The following is a 21069-nucleotide window of genomic DNA, read 5'->3' on the forward strand; positions in this document are numbered from 1 at the left end:
ATGAAAACACCCTTGAAAACCCAAATAACTTCCAATGCATCTATCAAAGACAGTCGAGATAACACTTCCGAATGTTTAATGTTTGAAGGCAAGCCACATAATGCATATTGAACAAGCTTAGAAGTGCGAATATAGGAGGAGAATAAGCGCTTATACCGGAGACTTGCTGAGTGGCATCCTGTGTTTTGAGAGCAATGTGGTGTGATGCGTGAGCCATTATCGTCTCGGGAAAGGGAGAAGGGCGGCATGTGTCAAAAGAAAACAGACTGCGTAATGTGTGGTGGCATTGCTGATGGCGGTGGTAAAGTGGTAGCAGAGGAGGAGAAGGGGGAGGAGGAGGAAGAGGACGAGGAGAAGGAGGAGGAGGGAAAGAAGAAGGAGAAAGAGGAGGAGGAAAAGAAGACGAAGAAGAAAAAAGAGAAGGAGGTGTAAGAAAATAAAGGAGCAGTAGTAGCAGTAATTATGCAAGAAGAGGAAGAACAACATCAGGAAGAACAAGAAGAGAACGTGAACAAGAAAAGAGCAGCACGAGCAACAAGAGCAAGAAGAAGGAGACGAAGTAGAAGAAGACAAGGACACTGTAAGAAATAGACGAGGAACAAGAAGCTAATGAGTAAACACCGGACAAGAACATCACCAACGAAGAAGAAAAGAAGGACGAACTCGAGGTCGGAGAGAAAGACGACATAGAGTAGTAGTAGAAGCAACAGTACGAGGAAAAGGAGCTCGAGAGAAAACAAAGAGGCAATCCAGATGTATGTATGTATGTATGTATGTATGTATGTATGTATGTATAACTGAAGACTTTATAGGATGGAAGTGGTGGCATGCCTTGTTGAGGGAACCGAATTCACGAGGAGGAAGAAAAGAAGGGAAGAAACACAAACGAATACAAAGGAAGACCAAACAGCAGCACATTTGTTGATCTATAAAGGGTACAATCTAATACACAGAGAAAGAGGATAGTATTGGCACAGAAGAAAGAGGAAGAGGAAGAAAGGAGTACAACAGAACACAAAGGAAGACCAAACAACAGTGGGAGAAATAGGAGAGTGTGGACAAAGGAGGAAGAGAAGCAAGAGCAGGAAGAGTAAGTAGGAAGGAAGGAAGGAAATAGATACTGACAAAGGACAAGAGGATGAGTGAGATATGTAGGACAGCGGGACACGTGAGGTAACATGGAGACAGAAGGGGCAAGGGAATAAAGTTACGGGAAGAGGAGTAATGATGAAGAGAGAGAGAGAGAGAGAGAGAGAGAGAGAGAGAGAGAGAGAGAGAGAGAGAGAGAGAGAGAGAGAGAGAGAGAGAGAGAGAGAGAGAGAGAGAGAGAGAGAGAGAGAGAGAGAGAGAGCACCCATCACATAAAACGTGTGCAAGACAGGACCTGACCAACATAACATTCTAAAATAAATAGTTTTTTTTTTTTTTATCTCAGTAGGTCTTTTCCTCATCTCAATCGTCCCTTTTTTCCATTATCTTCTTACCTTTCTCAAAAATAACAATTACATAATAAAAAACACTTACTACTCTTTTGTCTGCAGGAGCTACTGTAAACTTGAGCCCATAAGCACAGTATCTACTACCCACCTTCACCACCTTCCCTTCCACCACTCGTCCCACCGGCACCATTTACACGTAAGCTTTTAAGTAAGCTCCCCACGGAATAAGTAAAGCATGCCACTCCCTCGCCTCTTTACCCACCACCACTAGAGGGAGGGACTCTCAACCCTACAGTAAGCATCAGGCAGCCCCTTCTACCGCTGTACTTAGATGAAAGCAGCCACGTATTGGAAGCGAGGGAAAGAGAGATAGAAAGAGCTGTCCCTTCTGTTCCCTCGCGGTCATTCCTCTCGCTGTTCCCTCTCGTCAAATTTTATATCTCATGTTTAGTGTTCATTATGATTCTGCGAGAGATGTATGTCTGGAATTTTTTTTGTTTATATGTGCGTGTGCATTCTCGGCAGAGAGAGAGAGAGAGGAGAGAGAGAGAGAGAAGAGAGAGAGAGAGAGAGAGAGAGAGAGAGAGAGAGAGAGAGAAAGTTACGAAACGTTGCCTCTACATATGTTTAGGTTAAGCTCCGCACTACTCAGCAAAGTTAGTGAAGTCGAGGTGATGTTTACGGACTTCTGTCTATCTATTACCCTTGGCCCGTGAGTAAGTGAAGGGAGAGAAAGGATGAGGAGAAGAGCATTAACTAACTCTCACACTGATTGACTTGCCCTGGGCCTGTGTTCTGAAAGGCTTTGATCTCTATTTTCAGAGACCACAAAGGGTTCTCTATGCGTCTTTGTTCTCACTGGTGATGACGCAGGATACTTGCTTGACTGTCACTAGAATTATGAAAGCACCCTTGAAAATCCCAATAACAAAGGCGGGTTTCTCTTGTTTTTTTTTTTTTTATATAGTGCAGAATTCTTGTTAAACTATCGCTGTAATTATGAAACTACTCTTGCAAACGTCAGTAACTTCCACTATAGACTGGTAAACTGTTACTAAAAGCATAAAGAAATGCCTTGAAATGCCCCAATAACTTTCACCCAAAGGGACTGTTAAACTATTACAAGACTCATAAAAACAACTTTGAAAAAACGCAAAAACTTCCACTCCAGCATCACTGAAAATCATGGAAAATACCCTTGTAAATCCTAAATATTTCCACTAAAGATGATTAAACTAACACTCGAATCATAAAACAGGCTTGAAAATACAAACAACTTCTATTAGAGCATACTAAACTATCACTAGAAGCACATAATCATAACTAGAACCACAACAACAACAACAACAACAACAACAACAACAACATCCACTTCAGCCTGCTAAACTATCACAAGAATCATGAAACCGCTCCTTGAAAAAAAAAAAAAAAAATTCCAACAATACTGTTATGACAAAAGTCGAGACACTGAAGACGTTTTTGTTTGAGCAACTAGCGCCTCTCTAGTGTCTTTGCTTCGCTCTACACGTGGAAAGAAAAAAAGCAACCTGCGTCAGCGCCTTTTGTAACATGCAAAGTTTTGTTATTGTAGCGAAATCTCATTTTCTAAAACTTTACCAACGAATTTCTTTTTCAATTTTTGAAGTACGATGTGAGAGAGAGAGAGAGAGAGAGAGAGAGAGAGAGAGAGAGGAGAGAGGAGAGAGAGAGAGGAGGAGAGAGAGAGAGAGAGAGAGGGAGAGAGAGGAGAGAGAGAGAGAGAGAGGAGAGAGAGAGAGGAGTTGGAAAAGTCTCTCAGTTAGAAAGAGTGGAGGAAAACAGGAAAGAAAACACAACAAAGTGATAAAAATGGAACATACGACGAGGATACCCCTGAATTTTAACTCTCTCTCTCTCTCTCTCTCTCTCTCTCTCTCTCTCTCTCTCTCTCTCTCTCTCTCTCTCTCTCTCTCTCTCTCTCTCTCTCTTAGAATCTCGAGCCAAACACCCAATTATTCTTATCAAAATTCGTACATTAATCGCGTTATTTTTATCATCATTTATTGTTCTTTATTTATAACGTGATTTTCTTGTTTTCCTCCTTGCGCTTTTCCTCACCCACTCATTTCACCTTACTGTAAATCGAAGAAGAGAAGGTGCAGACGCTGAGATCGTAAAGGAATGGTTAAGGTCCGAAGAATTTGAGGAGAGAAGAGCGAGAGAGAGAGAGAGAGAAGGAGCGAGCGAGCAAACAAGGGGTAGAGTAAATGGTTCGTGTGACTTGGAATAAGAACTGAAGTGTGTGTGTGTGTGTGTGTGTGTGTGTGTGTGTGTGTGTGTGTGTGTGTGTTCAATGTTTTGTTAAGTATGTATTCTTTCTTTTCCGCTAAAATATAGTCTTGCAAAATTTTAAACATTGTCAACCTTTAAGAGCACAGTACAAATTTATCTGTATGAAAAACGCGTAATATAAAGAGATACAGTTATGGTTACAGTTATTTCTACGTCTTCATTTGTACGCACCGAGTTCCTCTCATAGATGGCAGCACTGCATGAGGTCAAGGCTTTACTGAAGAGAGGGACTTCCTTCACTTCCCTCTCATAAGAGCATAAGACCCTAAGAAAATAAGGGAAACTACAAGAAATCATCAGACTTACACGTGACAGTCCCTTTATAAAACATACCTCCTTTGAACCTTGTGTATGTGTGTGTGTGTGTGTGTGTGTGTTGTTTTTGTACGTGTTTCCAATTACAGTTTCTTCCTTTGTTTTCAGGATTTAAGCACAATTTGCGTTTCCATGCAAGGTTAGTGAACTTCGCCAGCACTAGCGTTGCCTCAATCACAGAGTTTACACAGTTAGTTCTTTATTCTACCAAGGGAGGGGTCAAGTCTTGTTTTTCTGTTTCTCTATTGAGGTTTCTGTACCATCCTTGTTTTCTTTCCCACCAAACCGTTCGTAACTTTAAACTTTTCCTGTCTTTAATGTTTGCTTCAGAGGCATTTTGTCTTTTCTTTCTCTCTTTCTTTTAGTGAGTGTAGGTACGTATCTTTTGCTGCTTTTTATGTTCTTTGTTGAAGTTCCTTTTTCTTCATCAATCGTCTTCTTTCATTATTTTCAGTATTTAACAATCTTTTGTATTTTTAATACTTCTTGTTATTAAGCGTATTTGGTCACTAATTTCTCTTCCTCCTCCTCCTATTTTAACTTTGCTAATTTCTCTCCTTCCTCCTCTTATTATTCAACGAGTATTACAGTATTTTATAGTTCGTTTTCTTTCATTATTTTCAGTATTTCATTTTGTTATTGAGCTCATCTTCTCCCTAATTTGCCTTCTCCATCCTCTTATTATTTCAACTCCTCTAATATCTTTCCTTCCTCCTCTTATTACTTACCGAACACTAAATTCCAGCAGTTTTCACTCCTCTCATAGATTTGTCCCTCGCTACTCACCTTCTTTGTCATAATCCTCATATTTCTTTTTTTTTTTCATGCGCCAGTTGATCAGTCCTCATCCGTTATCGTGGATATTCATTAACAAGTAGTAAAATTGGCGCGTAAATCTTAATCATCCTCACTGTGCGTATCACTGTTGTGGATTCCCGCTGTGGTCGGAGCGAGACAAACGCGTGACGTGCGTGAGGGCGAAGCATTATCGAAGACCCTGGTGTGACTGACTGCCGCTCCTACATCATTTTTAGTGCGTTGCCGAGCTGGATAAAACATTTTTCATCTTATCTGTTCATTCTACCTTTACGACCGCGGTAAATTCAACAAACTATAGCCTCGGGCGGGCAGCAACACGGCTAACAGCGCAGTGTGGCCCCAGTTTGTGTTGTATTTAATCCTTTGCTGCAGACGAGGTGGTGCTCTATTGGGCAGCGCTGCGATATGGTGATTCCTGGCTCCCGAGTTTGAGTCCTGTCGAAAACTGGCCATTTTTAAAGCCTTCCATCTGCGCTACATAGCAAAGCACTCCGCCTCACTGATAACACTGCCACACCTTATGACAGGAAACACTTTAGCCACAAGGAACCGTGATATTAAGCTTATGTTCCTCTCCTTTCGCCACCAAGAGCATATGACAAGAGAACGTACTGCATACAATTGCTAACATTAATCCAACTCAGCTATGAGACAAACACCTTGATAATAAAGAATCATAAGTAAGTGTTCCTCTCCTTCCACCGCCAGTACTGTAAGACAAGTCAATATACTAGTACATCACTGTCAACATTAACTCTGCTATGGGACGGAAAACAGCTTGGCAACATAGTAGAATCACAGACTTCTACTTTCACCACCTGTATAGGACGAGGAAATATACATAACATCACTGCTAACATAAATCTAGCTCGGTTTTGGGACGGGAAAAAAATTAATTGTATATGTAGAGTCATTAAGCCTTCCTCTACACCCGCCACCAGTACTATCAGACAAAGCACTACACATCATTGCCAACACTAACCAACTCGCCTAAGGTACAGAAAAACAGCTTGGCAATAACGAAAAGCCATAAACAAGGGTTCCTCTACTTCCACCACCTATATAAGACACCACTGCTATATAAGACATCACTGCTAACACTATCTCGGTCATGGGACAAAAATCAGCTTGCCAATAAGGAATCCATAAGTTGGTGCCTCTCTCCTTCGACCACCAATAGCAAGGTGATACTTTGTGGGAAAAAAAATTCATCCAATGACAACTCACATGAAGAAAGAGATGATATGCACATTGCAAAATCCAGAACGTGACGCGTGATTCAGCAGACGAATGTGTGTGAGTGTGTGTGTGTGTGTGTAGGTGGGAATATTAGATAGGCATGCTTTACATAGGGACTACCACGTGTAAGCTTGATGACTTCTTCCGGCTTTCCTTATCTTCTTGTGTTCTTATGTATGTATGTATGTATGTATGTATGTATGTATTTAGTATGTACGTATATTACGACAAAGAATAATGTTGCTGACTCAAAACAAGAAAACACAATTGCTTGAATAATTAAACAAATAAGAATAAATGAAAAAAAATTCAAAAGTCCATTCACCTTCCTTTTTTTTTCCATTCATTCTTCCCTAAAAGAAAACAAAGATAAAAATTAATGAAAATTTTTGAAAATGTTTTTTTTTTTCAAAACGTTTGACAAGTGCAGCTGTGTCGCCGTGTTGGCAGGGAGGGAAGGAGCGAGGGAGGGGCAGAGGGGAGGAATGGGTGAGAGAGGGAGGACGGAGGAAGGAAGGAAGGAGGGAAGGAGAAAAGGAGGGAGGGAGGGAGGAGGGAAGGACTGAGGGAGGGAGGATGGAAGGACGGAGGGAGGGAGGGAAAGAGGAAGGGAAAAAAGGAGGGAGGGAGGGAGGGAGGGAGGGAGAGAGGAGGATGGAAGGACTGAGGGAGGGAGGGAGGGAGGGAGAAAGGGCAGACAGTGTACAGTACGATGGGTGGGGGAGAGAGAGAGAGTGTGTGTGTGTGTGTGTGTGTGTGTGTGTGTGTGTGTGTGTGTGTGTGTGTGTGTGGTGCAGGTGTGGGTTGGCAGGGCGCAGGTGTGTTGGCCAGCACTAGGTATGGAAAATTAACGTCATTAGCTATTTGTACAGATACTTTTTTCATTTTTTTTTTTTTTGTGCTCTGTTCCCTTGTTCTCGGGGTAAAACATATGAAGGATGTGTGTGTGTGTGTGTGTGTGTGTGTGTGTGTGTGTGTGTGTGTGTGTGTGTGTGTGTGTGTGTGTGCATGTTTGTGTGGAGAAGAGAGACAGACAGACAGAAAGATAGACAGACAGACAGACAGATACCACATAGTTTTACTGCACGCTTGCAAATCTGGCACCATAAAGCTCTCGTGTGTGTGTGTGTGTGTGTGTGTGTGTGTGTGTGTGTGTGTGTGTGTGTGTGTGTGTGTGTGTGTGTGGATGAGCCAGGTGAAGGCTTCCAACACATACAAAGAACGCCTCGTGTCCTCGTGTGGGAGATCATGACCAACTGGGATAACTTATAACAGGTCACCCAACCATTACGCGCGAGGTGGCCTGTCCTTGCCGCTCACTGCCCGACGGGAATGACTAAGGGAAGACGCGGCGTCGGGGAAGGAGTTTAAAAGCCTTTTGAGGAGTGAAGCTACTGTACTGTCAGGAGCAAAAGTCTATTAACCTGCACCAACTTCCACTGTGTTAAGTTCAATTTCCTGACCTACGAGGAATCTACTGTAATAACTGTCAGATTTCGTTATGATATTGGCCAGTATCCTTGAACGCTTTGCTCTCTCACCACGACTATTTTCGAAGGCCACAGGGATGAATAGCTGGATTTTTAAGAGTGTTTCTCCTGTTAATAATGCAGAAGTCTTGTTAATCTGTCAGTAGAATTGTAAAAACACTCTTAAAAACTGGCTTAATTTCAACTATAACCTTTTAATTGTAGTAGAAGTGCGGCGCGGAAATGTTTCAGAATATGATCCACTGTGAGATCAGAGGACTTGAGACTGAGAGAAAAGGCTAAACACAATGAAGAGAGTGAGTGGGAGGTTACACGGCTTTTGACCTCGAGCACACAGGGAAGAAGCGGCGCGACTCATCATCACACATGCGAATATGCCACGTACGTAGGAATGCCGTGATTTGCAAGGCTCTGTGTGAGTCGTGATCATAATTAGATGAGTGGTGGTGGTGGTGGTGGTGGTGGTGGTGGTGGTGGAGGGACACGCCCCCCACCCTGCCCTGCCGCTGTCGTGTGCTGGACCACCTGCCACAGAGGGTCGACATGCAAGGGAGCTTCACTGCACACCTGCTCGTCTCCCTGGCCAGTGCTGCTTTTTAACTGCAACAATTGTAACATACGCCACTGGAGGTGTATCTATCGCAGCTGCTGGAGCCAGACTTGCCTTCCAACGGATACTCGTTAAAGTACAGCAAACCATGTGTTAGAATTCATCTTTAAGAGTGTTAAAAGCAGAATTTCCGAGATAACATCGAAATTATATTCGCCACTGGTCAGGTCTCATCTAGATTATGCTGTGCAGTTCTCAAATATCAGGTTGCTAATGCCGAGTCACTAGCCAGCTTTTAGATAAGACGATAGTTTTGTGGAAAGGGATGACAGGTAGATATAATTAGAATAAATTCATGCAGGGAATGCCTCGTGTAGGCCTGATGATTTCTTTGCAGTTTCCCTTCTCTTCCTTATATTCTTATGTACGTACTATGGGACGAAAAGATTGGCAATAGAAAATCATAAACAAGCGTTCCTCTATTTCCAACACTAGCACTGCATGACATATTACTACACATTACTGTTCACAATAACCCAGCTCGCTTATTTCTCCACACTGATCAACACAGGGACTGCTATGTGTAGGCCTGGCGGCTTCTTGCACCTTCCCTTATTTCCTTATGTTCGTATGTAAAAGGCAATTCACATGCTTCCCTCCCTGTACAGCGCTACATTATATTACTTGCACTATACTGCACCCACCAGCTTTTATTAAATATCATCACGCCTCTCGCCATGAATGAAAGAAAAATTGAAGCTGTATTAAATTCACTCTTGATTCTCACTCCATTCAGTGCACTGTCTGAATAAATATTAATTTCATTACTTCAGTAAACATTTTTTTCCTCGTATGACCAACAATGTACACTGAAGTAAAGAAATGCACCCTTTGAATAATAAAAAAGAAATTCGCTAGAAAAACTCGTGATGAAGAGTGCGGGGAAAGAGAGACCCAGCGGGAGTACATGATGTGACAGGCTAGACTAGACAAGGAACGCTGCCACATACCACTGAGGGACTTGAAGATAACTTTGATTTTAAACCTTAACCTTATCAGTGTTAGGGTCGTCGTTTCTTAGCACTCAGAGCACTGTATGTGGAAATCGCCTGCATGAACACAGAATAAGAAAAGGAGATTGATTTATTTGTGTTTCCTCGACTACAGAACGACTTGAGACACTGCAACACAAAGATGAGTGCCTAAAAAGCTGTAGATGATTTTGTTCGTCATTTCTTAACATCGTTTGCATGAATACAGAAAAAAAAAAGGAGACTAATATAGAGTCTTTTCCTTTACAGACCAATCTGAGACACTGTAACACAAAAGTGGGTGTTTAAAATCTTGAAGATGATCATGGGAAAAAAAAAAAAATCTGTATTTATGAAAAGTTTAATCAACATAACTCAGACGCAAGACCCGCCGTCCAGGCAACCAGTCAACAGACGGGACCAGGTTCAAGAACCAAGAGCATTCTTCATTTTCCGGAAACAAATTCTCTCCTCTGCATTCCGCCTACGTGTTAATAGTAGTAACAGTTCCCGGGACGGTAATCACGCAAGAATAAACTGAATTCACTGAAATATAATGCAAATACTTCCCACTACAAAGCGTCCTGGCATTCGGGTACGTGACAAAAAATAACGAAAACCTGGAAAATCACGAGAGACTGTCAGAAACTGTCAGGAGGGAAGGCTGTCGACATTTTCAGAAGCAGTGTTGTATCATGACGAGCGCTGGGGGAAGCAGGAATGGTAATGAGCATGTGGGGGAGGGTAAAGCAGTGACTATATGTGCGCTTTGGGTCAAGGCTGCATGCAAGTCGTGGGGTTCCTGAAGGGGAGACTCTTAACCCTCCCCTTGGCAAGATAAAAAAATAAAAGGATCGTAAAGTTTGTTAATGTTTTCTTTCTTTCTGTAAGAGGTATCTGTTCAGTAAAGCAGAGAGAGAGAGAGAGAGAGAGAGAGAGAGAGAGAGAGAGAGAGAGAGAGAGAGAGAGAGAGAGAGAGAGAGAGAGAGAGAGAGAGAGAGAGAGATGGGGGGAGTGGAGAGAAAAGAAACAGAAGAGGCAGAGAAACGGAGAGAAAGATAAATCAAGGAAAGAATACCAACAAAATTTACTAAAAACAGAACCAACCTCTAGTTTTCATTATCTAATCCGACATGACACACGGGGATAGGAAAACAGCAGCAAGGGAAATCCAACCTTAACTGCAAAAAGTATACAAAAAAAGAAAAAAAAAATTAGGGAAACGTGAGATAAAAGAAGAAAAAGAAGAAAAAGAAGAAAAGAAGACACGCACACACAAAATTATGCCTGATCTTGTAATTTTATAAAAGTTCAGTAACCTAACCTTTCCTTGTCTTGTTTCTCTTCCTCCTCCTTTTTTCTACACTACCAGTATCATCACCACCACCACATCCTCCTTCTCCTCCTTCATATGTACAATACAAGGATAAAACATTGAAAAAAAAAAAAAAAACATAAGCTAGAGTGCCCATCATCAGCGCTCCACGTAGCGAGGCATTCACTGCATATCAGACAATCACGCCAACTCGCAGGCATGGCAAAGCAAAGGTTTAACGGGTGTAGGCTTTGCAAGGGGTATCTGATAAGGGTAGTAGTGGTTGAGGTGGTGTGAGCTGTACTGTGCATGTGTGTGTGTGTGTGTGTGTGTGTGTGTGTGTGTGCTTGTGGCAGCCCCCTTACCCTGCTGCTACGTGCGTGTGTTAACCCAATGTTGCGTAATCAAGTCTCTGGGTTCATGATGGTAACTGTGGGGGTCTAATGCTGATGATCTTCTAATTCACGTACATGTTAAAGAAATTTGTAATAAAAACTGTGTGTGTGTCTGTGTGTGTGGGTTCGTGTTTATGTGTATGTACAGTACGCATTCACAGCACGGACTGACGCTGCTTATGTACGTGTGTGTGTGTGTTTGTGTGTGTAATGGGTTGCACGTGCTGTACGCAAGCACACACACACACACACACACACACACACACACACACACACACACACACACACACACACACACATCACAAGCCAATTCAGAATGTTGTCCAAACTTTGCCATGTTCGTAATAGATTAATTAACTGATCTCATACCCTACAGCTACTACTGCTGCTACTACTACTACTACTTCTACTACTACCACTACTGCTACTACTGCTACTACTACTACTGTTTGCCACGTTCAGTCATCCTCATCCCTTTCTCTCCCTATCATGATCCTTTTCTCTATCTTATCTCCTGCCTCCTTGTCCCCCCCCCCCCTCAAGCAATAGCCACGATTACTCTTCATCCATTCTGCAAGCCATTTGTATCAACCTTATCCATTCGCTTCTTTTCCTAAACTCCTTTCCTTTAAATGACTACATATCTATCGCTCCTTCCTACCCTGATTTCTCTCCTCCTTCCCGCAAGCAATCTGTATCAGCCTTATCTATTTGCTTCTTTCCCTAAACTTCTATCCTCCATATTACACCATATTTATCACTTCCTTTTCACTCGATTCCTTTCCTTCACAAACAACGCCCATTGCTTTCTCTTTTCGTATATTTTCACCTTTTTCTTAGTTGAGAGGTTTAGCTTTTCTTATTTTTCATCATCTTCGTGCCCTGTTTCTCTTCCCTAACACTCGAGACTATAAACTAGAATGCATGAACGATCACAAATCACAACCGCTCCAGGCATTAGCGCGCCAAATGTACTGCGGCGCTGGCCAGGACAACGCGGGGCAAGATTAAGTGCGTGACGGTCTCGTGAGGCGGAACCCAACTATCGGCCAGGAGATCATCTTGAAGCGTGGCCTCATCACCAACACGAACGACTAACTAAAGCATTCCCCAACAGCGGCAGTGCACGTCATGCTGTGTGTGTGTGTGTGTGTGTGTGTGTGTGTGTGCTTGGTTGGGGCTTGGTAAGGAAAGTATTAGCGAGTTCGGATTAGCAATTAACGCTATCCACATACATTGTAATTTTAGGTGATGAATAAATGTTTCAGATGTTTCACTATTTTGATGTCTTTTTGCATATTCTCTATAAACTCTTCTGACAGTATTTTAATAGCAGTCTCTTCGACAATATATACTGGAAAAAATAATTAATTAATTAATTTGTTTGATTTCTTTTTTTTCCCATAATCTCTAACAAGTTTTCAGGCACTAATGATGATAACAATTTTGCTATACGGTCTCTTTAAATGTCATTTCTGTAACCTACTAGAACACAAAATTAACCTGCTTTCATCTCCCCTCTTTTCTCCCATAATCTCTAACTCTTCAACACTAAATTCTGGTCTCCTCAACATTAATTCTATAACCTGAAAAAGAAGTCACAAATAAAAATAAATGAGGGGATTGTTAGAACGAATGAAAAAGAAATGAAAAGAAAGAAAAATGAGAGGAAGAAAATAAATACAGCTCAAAAGATAGTTTGCTACATGCGAAACAGTCAAAGAGAAATTAAAAGGACAGAAAGTGAGTGAAGAAAAGAAAATGCAGTTACAGAAAAGACTCTAAGCCAGCAACACTCCTTAATATAAGATCCTGCCTTTAATCCACGTCCAATTTACGATGACAACTATTCTGAAATTAAAGAAAATTAAACTACATCATATTGATCTTACTAATTGTATATCAAGACCACGCTCACTGCCACATCACCTGACTCATGACCACTACAACCACCACTGCCACCACCACCACCACCACACCTTCGCTAATCTCTCAATACGTGCAGATCTTCGCTTTATTTTCCAATAGCGTGTCCAGAATCGTGTATTTATCTATTTGATCAGGTATTCTCTTTATTTATTAGTAGTATACTGCACGCTGCCGTTACTGCGCGAATGTTGATATGAGACTGTCCTGTATCTTAGCAGCGTATCTACCCAGTGATTCCTTCAGAAACATGTATCTATTTATTTTTAATCAGTTCTTTTTATCATTAGTACATTGCACGCTACTGTTACCTTACGAATGTTGAAATGAGACTGTCCCGAATCTGAGCAGCGTATCTATGAGTGATCCCTTCTCGTGAAAACTCTTGCTGGATCGTGGACAGAAAATTATACTCTGATGTGGAGACCAGAGAGGGTACGGTGAAGGTAACGGTTAGGAAAGCTATCGAAGGCTGATATTAGAGGAGTTACGTAAGAATACATAAATGAGTGTGTGGTTCAAGGTTTACATAATGGCAGTGTGATGTTTTATGTATGTTTGTATGTATGTATGTGTATTTGTTAGTTGCCTTGATTTGAACACTAAACTCATTTCCAGTGCATATTTCAATTCCTTTCTCTTTTTTTCTGAGTGTATGGTTGTATGTATGTAGTATGTATTATGCATATGTCTTCCTCAGAACACTTAAGATATAAACACTAAGCTAATTTCCAGTCCATATCTCAATTCTTTCCTCTTTTTCCGAGCTCAATTTTTTCTGCCCTTTTTTCCGAGTCTCTGTCAGTCATAAAGGCCTCTGAAATGAAAGTCTGGCCCTGCATCACCCGTATAGCGACTGCCCGTCACCCAAAGGGACCATTCGCGGGACCATTCTCTCATTAACTCTCCCTCTCCCCTTATCCACTCTCCCTTTCTCTGCCAATTTTCTTCATTGCAATTGTGTATTTTCCTTCGTTTCTCTCTAGTTCACGCTTCATTTGTTTTGTAATTGCATTTTTTTTTTTTTTTTTTTACTGTTTGCTACCATTATTACTTTGTTATTCCATCACTTCTCTCCTTTTTTTCATTGTATATTGTGCCTTTTACTTATGCTTTCGTCTCCCTCTACTCCCTCTATTATACGTTAACAGAAACTACCAGAAAAATTACATAGATGGAGATTAGGAAAAATAGATAAATGAATCAAGCCCAGTGTTTGAAGGCGTGTGGGTAATGGACAGAAAACACGGGAAAATTATACACTTTCATATGAGGCGAGTGAAATATGGGAGTCACCCCTAAAAAAAAAAGTTATAACTGAAACTACTTTTGAAATCTTCCCTTTCATCAGCGTTTATGGAGCGATGAGTGAGGCTGCTTGCTGTGTATTATGACCTCCGCGTGTGGCGCCACTCGTTTGTGTGAAAGCGGAGAAAAGTAACGATATTAGGCTTAGGAAAGGAGTTATAAGGGGGATGAAAGCAACCCTTACATTTTTACAGCACTCATTTGCGTGAAAACGAAAAAGAAAAAAAAAAAATTGTATGAAAGATGCAGATCCTTAGAAACTACAATAACTTCCACCATGGCCTGATAAAAGTAGTTGATATAAGGCAATGGAACATGTAAAAATATAGCCCTTGCTTGGACATACTCTTAGACACCTTCACTATAAACAGAAGTCTATCTATCTGTCTATATACCAGGCCGGCAATCTTACACGGGGCGTCCCAGACAAGACTTCACTTACTGATACACACATCATTGACGTTCTTAGCCCGTCGGTCGCGGTGGGAAGTGAGACAAGGGAGAAAAAAAAGCTAAACATAAATATATAAGAATAAAATCCACCAACACTTACCTAAGAGAGTACTGTTGGTGATGATTTGAAAGATCTTGCCGGGGTCCATTGCTGCCTGTGGTGTTGGTGGTGGTGGTGGAGGCAGTGAGATGTAAAGTCGCGCTTTAAGTGAAGTGGTCAGGTAGCAGTAGCAGAGGTGGTGGTAGTAACAGTGGGGCTTTTCACGGTGGGTAAGCCCGTTCAGTAAACCTTCTGCTACGCACCATCCTTGTATAGTTCTCAGCAGCACTCGTATCCTAGTTCTTAGTTATCACACTGGCCTGTCTATCCTGTCTAAGTACAGTACTTCAGTCTGGTCTTGTATGCGAATGACAGGAGTGAGTTTTTTTTTTTTTCTCTCTTTTTTCTTTGATGTGGTTGCTTTAAGAAAACTTCTGCCTTCTGTTCCCTGGGTGGTGCTACATGACCTCGATGTTGAGGCCCCAATGTTAGCCAGTCACTCACGCAATCAGTCTGGTCGCTTTAAAAGTGTTTCTTCACTCTTCCCGAAACTGATGGAGGGTTCAGCTTCACTTTAACGTTTTTAAACTCCCTAAAAGAGAAAAAAGAAAGAGTACCAAAGCGTAAGTCATAGAAAGCATAGCATAAGTCATGAAACTCAATCACTCAATGTAAGCATTTAAACATGTTGCTTCACTCTGATGGAGGTTCATGCAACAGATGGAAGGTTCAGCTCCACTTTAGCGCTTTCCACTTGAAAGAGATAAGAGGAGAAAAGCAAAGCATATAAGTTAATAAATGTCAATCATCCTGCCAATCCGGTCCATCCCTCTCCCCGAAACTGGTATCAACTTCACTTTAAAGATTTCTAGAAACCTTTAATGAGGAAGGGGAAGAAAACAAATCGTATGAGTCAATAAAATCAATAAAGTCAATTTTTTCGTTATAGAGATGTTCCTTCGCTCTTTGAAATAATGATTAGAACCGTCAAATAGGGAGAGAGAGAAAAAAAAAATAGTAACAGCAAAGCGTTCAAGTCAACAAAAGTCAATAACCTGCCAATCAAGTCCTTCCCTCTTCCTGAAACTGGTCTCAGCTTTGCGTCAAGATTTTTTCGATCCTTGAAAGAGAAAAGACAAGAAAAAGCAAAGTGTACGTATGCCCTAAAAGTCAATTAATGCATTTTCTTTTTTAAATGTTGTTTCCTTCTTTTCGAAACTGGTACACGTTTCATTTTTACGTTAAGGTTCTTTACACACCCCTCAAAAAACAATAAAAGAAAAAAAAATAATGAAAAAAAAAACAGATAGATAAGCGTAAAAATCCAACGTCCACTCCTACACAGGCTGACCAAACAAACTTTCACCAGCTGAGGAAAAGAAAAGAAAAAATCACAGGTTTTTTTTTTTTTTCCCGTCAGTTCTTGCTACCTTTTGGCTGACCATGTGTGTGTGTGTGTGTGTGTGTGTGTGTTTAGTGAATCTTTCTTACCTTAATGTACAAGACGAGGCAAGACGTGATACTATCTCTCTCTCTCTCTCTCTCTCTCTCTCTCTCTCTCTCTCTCTCTCTCTCTCTCTCTCTAAGGGTCAATGTATGTAGCTAATAACGTGAGGAATCTGACCAAATGATAAGTGAAATGGATATATTTAGTAGATAAAACAGAAAATTAAACGTAATGATAATGTAAAATTGAATCACGCGTAGTAGTAGTAGCAGCAGCAGCAGCAGCAGGAGCAGCAGCAACAGCAGCAGCAGCAGCAGCAGTAGTAGTAGTAGTAGTAGTAGTAGTAGTAGTAGTAGTAGTAGTAGTAGTAGTAGTAGTAGTAGTAGAAGAAGAAATAGCAGTAGTGGCAGCAGCAGCAGCAGCTACTTTAAAACTGTATATTTGAAACATATTTTCTGCTAATGTAACCCACGGTGTATAACTTGTAAGCAGAGAGAGAGAGAGAGAGAGAGAGAGAGAGAGAGAGAGAGAGAGAGAGAGAGAGAGAGAGAGAGAGAGAGAGAGAGAGAGAGAGAGAATACAGCGAGCAAATGAGAGAGGACAGAAAAGCGACAGATACACAGAGTGACAGATCAAGTGAGTCAACAAACAGACGAAGAGAAGAGGAGGTGGTGCTGGTGGTGGTGGTGTTGGTGGTGGTGGAGTGTAATAATAATGACGGACAGTGTACATTCACAGCTGAGAGCTGCTGTCACACTGACTTTGTATTGGTTGGTTAGTGGTGGTGGTGATGGTGGTGGTGGTGCGGTGGTGGTGACAGTGGTGGTAGTGGTGGTGGTGGTGGTAGTTATTGAGTGTGTTAGGGGGGAATTGCTATACGAGTGGTAGTAGTGGTAGTAGTAGTAGTAGTAGTAGTAGTAGTAGTAGTAGTAGTAGTAGTGGTGGTGGTGGTGGTGGTGGAAGTGGTGGTGATGGTCTTTGCATGTCACACACACACACACACACACACACACACACACACACACACACACACACACACACACACACACACGCACGCACGCACACCCTCACGCACACACACACACACACACACACACACACACACACACACACACACACATACGCGCGCGCGTGCGCGCGCACGCGCACGCAAGCACGCAAATGTTCTCCCACCCTGACAACGTCGTTCATTTGACATAAAAATACAAATGACGTCTAATTTCTCTCTCTCTCTCTCTCTCTCTCTCTCTGGTCCCCTTCTGTCCCTTCCTCATTATTTCTTCAGGAGTCACTAAGTTATTCACAAGCTGGCGTCCACTTCACCACCCAGGAGGAGGAGGAGGAGGAGGAGGAGGAGGAGGATGAGGAGGTGACAAAGATAAATAATAACAAATACAACTTAATAATTTGTAGGATGAGTCAAACACAGCTCTCCTTCCTTCTTTCCTTCCTCCCTTTCTTCCTTCCTTCATTCTTCCCTTCCTTCTTTTCTTTCTTTCCTCAATCATTCATCCATTCATTCATTCATCTATTCATTCCTTCCTTCCTTCATCGTTCCTTCCTTGCCAAGATTTACAAGAGCCACAAATCTTGCTATGGTCACCCTCTCTACAATTACTCCATCCATCACCTATATTATCCAATCTCCTGTACGTATACATGCATACTTTAATATGGGTCAAAATTCTTAAAAAAAAAAAAACACTTCGATCTCTCGCCAGCATTGTTTTCAAAGGCCACAGAGATGATATATTGCGTTTTCATGAGTGTTTTTTTTTTTTCCTACTGATAATGCGCAGGTCTTTACAGGATTACTACCATCGTAAAAACGCTATTGAAAACATCTCTATTTTCTTTCAAAACGCTTCTCTTCATAATTTTGAGTATTAATTCTGATCGTATACTGTCGGTACACTCAGTGGGCATATATATTAATTTTTTTAGCTTTCTTTTTGTTACTCTTGGTCAAAACCCCTCTTCCATAAAGAGAGAGAGAGAGAGAGAGAGAGAGAGAGAGAGAGAGAGAGAGAGAGAGAGAGAGAGAGAGAGAGAGAGAATGCGCTCCTCTCTCTCTCTCTCTCTCTCTCTCTCTGTCAGTATCTCTCTCTTTCTCTCGCACACATCCCTTCATCTCCCCGTCCTTTACTCCTTCCTTCCCTTCCATTCTTCCCTTCTGTGCTGTGTCAAAGTTTCTTAATTAATTATGCAAATCACAAAATTCGGTCCCGCGCCAGCATTCAATATGTGCATGATTACAGACAGCGCTCGCTCCCAATCATGCATACCTCCTGGCCCGCTAATGAAAGGCCCCCAGCTCTTCCTCCTCATTGTGTAGCCCCGGAAAAAATAATGTGAGGACTTGGGAGAAATGCTATTGTTATATTAGACTGGTGGTGACAGTGGTGGAGGTGGCGGTGGTGGTGGTCATAGTACCGGTGGTGGTGCTGGTAGTGGTAGTGGTGGTCATAGTGGTGGTGGTAGTTCGTGTGAGGGGAATTACTTGCGTGTGTGTGTGTGTGTGTGTGTGTGTGTGAAATGAGTTTGATACACACATACTGTACCTTTACACACACACACACACACACACACGTAGGAGGAAGATAATAAATTACAAACAATGTGAAAAGTGATAAAAGAAAAGAGAGAGAAAGTGATGAAATTAATATTGTGAAGAAAATTATATTAAAGAGTGATTAATGGAGGTGTGAAATGAAGCAGGAAGAGGAGAAGAAGGAAGAGGAGGAGGAGGAAGAGGAGGAGGAGGAGGAGGAGGAGAAGGAGGAGGAGGAGGAGGAAGAAGAAGAGGAAAATGAGGAGGAAGAGGAGGAGAAAAGAAGGAAAATAAAAAAAATAAGAAAAAAACAAGCAGGAGACGGAGAAGTAGGTAAATAAGAGAAAAAAAATTAATCTAAAAGAAAAAAAATACTATGAAAATATTAATAAAAGTGACTTGATTGTTCAATAGATCTACATTTACACCGCGGACAGAAAGACTCAGACAGATGAGGCAACGAAGACGACCACAAGTTATTTGGCGGGCTAGACAGATCAGGTGACAGACAGCTAGGCAATTTGTAGGTTTGAGATTAGCTTGTTAGAGGCACGTATAGAACTTCCTGGCTATAATAAATTGATTCATCGATTGATTTCACCTTTTCATTGCTATGATCTTCCTTATTTGCATTCCTAGCTTGATAAAGTTTTAAAAAGAGACAAAAGGAAAATTTTTATTAAATGCAATGGTGGATGAATGGAATAGACTCATTAATCGGGTTGTCAGTACTGAGTCAATAAGGAGTTAATATTTCAGAGACAAATACACAAGTAACCTAATAAACTTCCCTTAAACACTAGTTTTTTTTTTTCCTCAAGTTATTAATTAATGAAGTTCTCACCCTCATACAAGCTATATATATATATATATATATATATATATATATATATATATATATATATATATATATATATATATATATATATATATATATATATATATATATATATATATATAAAATAGTAATAAAGAACTTCATCCCCTCACTTCTGTCATCACTACTATTACGACCACCACCACCACCACCACCATCACCACTTCACCACCGTATTATAAAAGGTTTCTGCATCTTTTCTCGACACCTTCTAAGATCAGGATTTTCAAAGACGTTTCAAAGACTAGTGATAACTGAAAGACATTCCACACTTTCTATAGTAGAACCACCTATGAAGACCAGACGAATCATCACTATGGCCTCTGAAGCAAGTCCTGGTGAGAAAGAACGAAGTGTTTAAGAACGTGAACCTTCCTCGCACAAACTTCCTGACTGGCGGACGCGGTAAAGTTTCATCACATGCAGTACAACTTACATGAAGCGTCACAAACAAGGGCAATGGTAGTGGATGTTTGAACGGGGGATGGGTAGCGCTAATAGCAAGGTTAGACTTATGAAAGCATCCCGAAGACACACCAATGAGGAACAGGAGATGAGAGGAGCGGACAGCCAGCGCGGGTCGAGTCAGGATCACAATAAGCGCTCGGCCCGCCTGCCTTACCTTCCCCACCTCACTCAGCGGCCGACACTGACTGACTCCTTTCTCTCTCTCTCTCTCTCTCTCTCTCTCTCTCTCTCTCTCTCTCTCTCTCTCTCTCTCTCTCTCTCTCTCTCAGGTGGTCGCAGCGGTGGTATCAGAGATGGTGGTGGCGAATGTGGTAATGTGGGAGTGGTAGTGTTGGTGGTGGCAACAACAACAATAATAATAATAATAATAATAATAATAATAATAATAATAATAGTCATAAAGTAAAAACAGGTCAATTTAAGTGGAGCGCAATCTCTCTCTCTCTCTCTCTCTCTCTCTCTCTCTCTCTCTCTCTCTGTGTGTGTGTGTGTGTGTGTGTGTGTGTGTAGTAATACTAGTAACAGCAGCAGAACCAGACGAGGAAGCTGAAGTGAATATTGGCAGTGGCAAGGATGGGTGGAGAGAAGGTGTAGTGAAAAAGACAACAAAAATCACTCCAGCTTCGAGGATACAGAAGAGATTAAAAGCAGCTCATTTGAAAGAAGAGAAGAGTTATGTGTGAGCAGGAGAACGATGGAACTGAGTGTGGGTGACTGGAAGAGACGAGGCAGGCTGAGGAAAAGGAAACTAAGGAAAAAAAAACTAGAAAGAAATATCTGAAAAACACACACATTCACACACGCAGGCAAGAAAATGGAGACTTGAAAGAATAAAGGGGTAAACTGATCTGGAGAAGGAAGAAGTGGAAGGATTGCGAAAGAGAAGACTTAGTAGGAACACAGAAATTTCACTGGAGAAGAGGCGAAGGACAGAATTTTGTGTGGAAGACCAGCCAGCGAGGAAAAGATGCAGGAAAAGAAGCTCCGTGATCACAAAATCATTATGAAACTTACTTAACAATAGCCAATAGATGAGCGAGCGACCTGCATCTTTCTTGCGTCCTTGCTTCTCTTG

The 21069-nt window shown here is 41.5% G+C and overlaps 1 protein-coding gene across 3 annotated transcripts in view; it reads right to left on the reverse strand.

Annotated features, from left to right (window-relative positions):
• LOC135107942 (putative neural-cadherin 2) overlaps positions 1 to 20168 on the reverse strand; it is a 56942-nt gene extending 36774 nt beyond the window's left edge. For all 3 annotated transcript variants that reach the window (XM_064018397.1, XM_064018391.1, XM_064018406.1), the window contains exons 1-2: positions 20064 to 20168; positions 14712 to 15243 (exon numbers count right to left, since the gene is read on the reverse strand). In XM_064018397.1, the coding sequence (XP_063874467.1) occupies positions 14712 to 14760 (49 nt within the window). In that variant the 5' untranslated portion in view covers positions 14761 to 15243; positions 20064 to 20168. The remainder of the gene's footprint in view (positions 1 to 14711; positions 15244 to 20063) is intronic.
• Positions 20169 to 21069: the final 901 nt, after the last annotated feature.

The sequence above is a fragment of the Scylla paramamosain genome, chromosome 2 (genome assembly GCF_035594125.1).
Source record: "Scylla paramamosain isolate STU-SP2022 chromosome 2, ASM3559412v1, whole genome shotgun sequence".
NCBI lineage: Eukaryota > Metazoa > Arthropoda > Malacostraca > Decapoda > Portunidae > Scylla > Scylla paramamosain.